General features: G+C 44.2%; 1 protein-coding gene across 2 annotated transcripts in view; it reads right to left on the bottom strand.

Moving 5' to 3' along the window:
- Positions 1–427: 427 nt before the first annotated feature.
- Positions 428–6,000, bottom strand: part of LOC137524890 (uncharacterized protein C21orf58-like) — a 59,666-nt gene continuing 54,093 nt past the window's right edge. The window contains exons 8-10 of one of the 2 annotated variants that reach the window (XM_068245376.1): positions 3,799–4,040; positions 3,581–3,644; positions 428–544 (exon numbers count right to left, since the gene is read on the bottom strand). In XM_068245376.1, the coding sequence (XP_068101477.1) occupies positions 3,599–3,644; positions 3,799–4,040 (288 nt within the window). In that variant the 3' untranslated portion in view covers positions 428–544; positions 3,581–3,598. The remainder of the gene's footprint in view (positions 545–3,580; positions 3,645–3,798; positions 4,041–6,000) is intronic. The other variant, XM_068245375.1, reaches the window with a different exon arrangement.

The raw sequence follows: 6,000 nt of genomic DNA, 5'->3' as shown, positions 1-6,000 counted from the left end.
AATGGAAAAGAAGGTAGTGAGGGGTGGGTGGAGGAGAGGTATGAGGAGAGGAGAGGTATGAGGGGGAAGAAGAGGTAGTAGCAGAGTGAAGGCTTAGTTATGTGTCCTAGCTGGCCCCACCAGTTAGCCAATGTACTATCCCCCCCCCCCCCCCCCAACACACACTTGCACTTTGGATTGGGGCCCTGCCCAGTAAATAAAAAAGCAACAACTCTGCTCATTTTTAAAAAACATTTTGTAAAATCACAATGTTTACAGATGTCCATAATCCAGACTTCAGGGTAGTAATAAGTGCAAATAAAATACATAGAATTGAACTGTACATCAATTTTCTAGAATTATTATCTAAAATTTACACAAGATCACTGTCTTCCGTATGTAGTCGGCAGAACCACCTGAGTATAAAAGCTGGCTTATCATTTTGTGGGAATAAGGCCTCACTGTCATTTTCTGTATACATCAAGTTGTTCTAAGTGAAACTTAAGCCTTTTTTTCTGAATGGCGTATATAGCAGTTACTGGTAACTGACACATCAGGAACACATCTGAAAGAAAAAATACATTTTACTTATAATGTTTTTACAAGACGGTATATAAACATTTTAAAACATAATAACATGAATTATACTTTTATCTTTATTTAATATGAAGCTTAAAATCCCATTGACAGTAAAGAGAAATCCCCCATAAGGAGAAAATACTTCTACAGTGATGCTCCTACTGTTCTTCCTTTGTTCTTTGTTAGTGACCCAACCTCCACCTGCTACCATGACAGCATGGAAGATCCTCCAGCCACATATTTTAAAATGGCTTCCACATTTCACCACTTCAAGCAATCAGCACTATGAGGAGAAAATTATAGGAGAAGCTTTGATGGACAGGCTCACCAGTCTCTTCCATTTCCCATAGTTTTTAATAACAGGAAGTGGCAAAAAGGCCTGCCCTGAGGCAGAAATGGATTATGATGTAACGGGGCCCTAGGCAAGGTAGTTGATTTTGGGGCCCCCTTGTGCTCCTTTTGGTAATCTGAGATGGCAGGTGGGCCCCTTGACACCCACTAGGCCCCAAGCACCTGCCTAGGTTGCCTGGTGGATGATCCTGCTCTGCCCTGAGGACACAGTAAAAATTTGCAGGATACTTCACAGCAGCACAAAAGGACAAGACACAATAAAGAAGAGCAAATCAAAAGTAACGCTTTCACTCACAGCTGACACTTGCAGCAATGCATGGCACACAGTAAAAAAAAACTGCCAAACAAAATAGATGATCTTAGTGTTCCAAAAATGCTGCAGAATTCTTAAAATAAAGCTCCTCCCCCAAAATCTCCTCCTTATGCTCATAAGGGCTCCCTGAAGGCCCCAGCAATAATGTCAAGCTGCCTTCTACTGGGCATTTGTCAATTATTGTACACAGGAAGCCGACTGACCTCCTGCAAATACTACTGGGAGAGGGATTGGTACTCATGCCACTCTCTCATCCTCTTTGCCTCTGCCGAAAGGGGAGCATAGCTTCTGCAAATGACATGGCAGAGGGGAGTGGTGATGAGGGAAGAATGTAGGAGTTTCTGAGATGCTACTAGGAGAGTTGTGAGAGGGGCAGTATTGATGATAGAGCTGACTGGAGCTTAAGTGGTTATGAGTGCTGAGGATTGTAGACCTCTGTCAGAAGGTGGGGTCACATGACCGCAAAGTTGTTAGAAGTAAGTATGGGGGGAGGGGTAGTTAGAAAATGGGATTTACAGAGGTTAGTTGGATGTAGGTAGAGGTTAAAGGGATCCTGAGCAGTGATTAAAAATGAAATTGGGACTTACCTGGGGCTTCCTCCAGCCCACCATAGCACACAAGGTCCCTCTGTGTCCTCTGGGTCCCCTCCGTGGTCCTGCTGGCAGTTTCGGTAGGGACCCAGAGGACACCGAGGGACCTTGCGGGCTACGGGGAGCTGGAGGAGGCCCAATTTTATTTTTTAATCACTGCTCATGGTCCCTTTAATAAAAAAAGTGCAAATGGAGTTTAAAAAGCGTGTAAAGATGGTGCCCTCAGTTCCCCACTTGCAGATTTCTGGAGACAGGTTGTAGCCTATTCTGCACAATGTCATGTGGTCCCCTGTCTCTCAGGACATAAAAACCTGCATCTTGAATATAACAGAGGAGGGCACTCTTAAATTTGACAGTTTTTTTTTTGTTAAAGGACCACTATCACGAACAATTGTAAAATGGAAAATACATGTAAACACATACAAATAAATGGGTTTCTGTTGCACAAATTACTTTTCTCCTATGTTCCCTTTGCTTACAGTAGGTAGTAGAAATCTGACAGAACTGACAGGTTTTGACAAGTCCATCTCTTCATGAGGAATTCTCAGCACAGCCTTTATAAAGACATTCCCTATAAAAGCATTTATACAAAGATGCTGGCCAGCCTCCCTGCCCTCTACACACTTTTTTGGCAGTTGGATAGTGCAACTTTCTTTCACGAAGGCCTCTTGCACACTGCATTCATTTCCGATTCAGATTCCGCTTTTTAATCGGTTTTTACATCCGATTCCGATTCAGATTTTTAATCTTTACTGCATGCTGCGTTTTCTGATCCGTTTTTCTGTTGAATTTATTCAAAGAAAATCAGAATTGAAAATCGGAAACGGAATCGGAATCAGAATCGGAAAACAGATTTGCAGTGTGCAGGGAGCCTAAGTGCTTTTGAAAATAAATAAAACCCTGAGAATCATCAATGAGGAGATGGGCTAGTCCCAAACTGGTCTAAATACAGAACTTCAGACTTTTATTACCTACTGCAAGTGACAGCAACATAGGAGAAAAGTAATTTATGGCTTATTTTACTCTGGTAGAAACATACTTCTTATTTGTATGTTTTTATGTGTATTTAAAATTGCGCTTTTCGTCCTTTAACACTCTGTTCACGGCCAAACAGTGTGTTGCATTCAGGTTGATGTCACAAATCTGCCCTACCTTGGACAACTGGAAGAATAAAGTCAACTGCTCCCTTCCCTATAAAAAATTAGAATACCAACATAAGAATTAACCCAATACGTACTTAATGTATGTATAAGCTAAATTATAATAAATGCTGATCTACTTACCTGGGGCCTCCTCCAGCCCCCTGAAGTCTCTGTGTCGCAGGGTCGTCAGCCACTACGGAGAGGACCCCAGAAGAGTGGCTTCCAGCGGAGTTGTGGTGAGGGACACAGAGACTTCAAGGGATTGGAGGAAGTCCCATGTAAGTAGATCAGCATTTATTATTTTTGGCTTATGTATCCTTTAAATGTGTTGGAATGCTGGCCATCAAACCTTCATTCATGGTATCTGCGCCATAATTGTTTACTGTACCTAATATGTGTATTCTTAATTTAGTCATGATGTACTTATGAACAATTGGTCTCTTGCTTCAACATGGGAACTTTGTCATAGTTTTTACGTATAATTTCCTCTTTCTATGCTGTAACAATATATGCAAATCTTTTCAATACATTTTATAAAAAAAAAATGATGGTGCCCTCCACATTTATCCAACTATAGGTTCTTTTTATTAAAGCTAAAGAGATTTTACATTCATTTTTTCACTTACCATATCAACTTCATGGTCTCATAGACCGCTCGGCACTCTGGGGGAGATTCCATCCGTTACTACACTTGAAAAAGGAAATGTTATGAGAAGAGAGGTAAGGGAAATGCCAAATGAGGATAGTAAATGTTAATAATGTGAAGGATTAGATATGTATCATGTTATACTGGCGATATAACTCGGGGCACTATATATTGTCCTTTATAATCTAGATGACTTACGTATGCATTGCAGGTAACATTGAGGTTGGGCCAGTCACGTGATGCACTGCATGAGGACCTCCACCCATTTGTCCCATTGTGTTTGAAGGCATTAACTGAGGCCACATTGGGTAGCCAAGTGTGGGCTGAAGTGTGGGTGGAGCAGCAGGCAGCCCAGGAGGCGAGTAGTGGTGATGGTGGTGCACTGAGCCCGGTCGCATCTTCTCTGCTTTAAGTACCACAGGGTTGGAATAGTTAAAATCCTAGAATAAAAAACAGAATGGGCATTCATAATCTAATTTTTGGAAAAGTATGGCTGTCTTGATAAAGGTGTAATGAAAAAAGTCTCATTACAGTTGTGCTTATAGGTTTACATGCCCTGAGAGGATGTGTGAATTTTTTTTTGCAAAACATGATTGACCATGTCCAAAATGTTCTCTTTCATTCGTAGTTCATTGTTAGTGAGAGGGTAAAGCCATTTTGTATCACACAACTGTTGGTTTTTAAAGAGACCCTGTAACAATAAAACCCTCTGGGGGATACTTACCTCGGGACGGGGAAGCTTTAGGGTTCCAGTGAGGCTTCCCCATCCTCTGCAGCTTGTGGTGATCCTGCGCGGGCGCAAAGGACTCGCACCTGCTCAGTAAGGCGGATACGATCGGGTTCGGCTATTTTTAGTCTTAACCCAAACGGAGAGCCGCTAGTGCGCCTGTGCAGGATCGCGGTATATAAGTATCGTTGTTCAGGGGGCTGCAGCACTGGATTGCTTGGACACCGGACGGTGGGGGGAGCCTAGTTAAGATCCAGAGGCTTCCCCCTCCCAAAGGTAAGTATCCCCGAGAGGGGTTTTTTTTCATTACAGATTTTCTTTAACCACTTGTGGACCCGGGGTTTAAACCCCCCTAGTGACCAGGCCATTTTTTACAAAATAGGCCACTGCAGCTTTAAGGCCTCGCTGCAGGGCTGTACAACTCAGCACACAAGTGGTGTCCCCCCCCCTCCTTTTCTGCCCACCAACTGAGATTTCTGTTGGTGGGCTGTGATTGCTCCCCCAATGTTTATTTATTTGTTTTACAAATATTTATTTTATTTATCAATAAATTTCCCTATTTTTTATTATTTTTTCAAACCCTCCCTCCCCCCGCCAGCCAATCAGTGTGATTGGCTGTCATAAGCTTCAGCCTATGACAGCCTACCCTATGGATATGAGCTAACTAGGCAGTTTAAATTCTCATGCAATCTACACTGCACATGGTCCATGGTCACTTGACATAATCATAGGTTGGAGGAACACACTGGGCCCTCTTCTCCAGGGCCAGATAGCAGCTGCTATGGCTATTGCTAAACCCTTGTGATCTGTCATGGCTAGAGTAGCGAGAACTAATGGCAGATGAATGAAGGTGAAATGAGGCCTTGGGCGTGGTTAGCCACGGAGCTATGAGCAGCTAAACCTAGAGAGCTCCTGCTTTACGCAGTGCTACAAGACAGAACGGACAGCGAACTAACCTTTTAAATCACCAGAATGTCTAGGTGAAAGCAGAATGCATCTGCCAAGGACCTCCGGACGGCTGAAGCAGGCACAATCCCGGAGTTATTCAAACAAAAACCTGGCACCGGGAAATCCAAGGCCCCTAAGATAGCGCCCAATCCTCAGAAAGAGTCGCAGCATGGCGCCCATCCCTCAGCCTCACAACAGTCTTTTGCTGAAAACGACCACAGAAGCCGCTCGCCAGGCACAGTCAGTCTACCGGAGGGGAGGGAGAGGTCTCACCGGAACCCCGGCTCCCCGATATCGGACCCGGAGCACCGCTCCCAGAAGCTACTTCATAAGGTAGGCCACAAACCAGACCCTCCCGGCTCCACTCAACCGCCATCGCCACACTCCAATACGGGAGATAACAGCACCCCACCCCCGATACTAAACGACCACACAGACGCTGAAAACAGTAACCAAGGCCCCTCATCACCTCACTTAATACATAATGAGCAGACAAGATCACGAGGCACCCTTTCACCCGGCCTATCTCTCTCAGAGGAAGAAGCCCCGCTACCAGCCAGCAAGAGGGCATACAAACACAGCAGACATGACAGCTGGGGATCTCGGAGCAGACGCTCAGACAGCTCTCAAAGCGGCTCAGATCACTTCTCAAGAACATCAAGAGGCTCAGGACGATCCGATATGGCAGACTTAAAGGAATATATCCGATCACTCCCCACCATTAA

This window comes from Hyperolius riggenbachi, chromosome 7, assembly GCF_040937935.1.
Source record: "Hyperolius riggenbachi isolate aHypRig1 chromosome 7, aHypRig1.pri, whole genome shotgun sequence".
NCBI classification, from domain to species: Eukaryota; Metazoa; Chordata; class Amphibia; order Anura; family Hyperoliidae; genus Hyperolius; species Hyperolius riggenbachi.
Note: the sequence above shows the minus strand (reverse complement) of the source record. Positions and strands in the feature narration are given on the sequence as shown.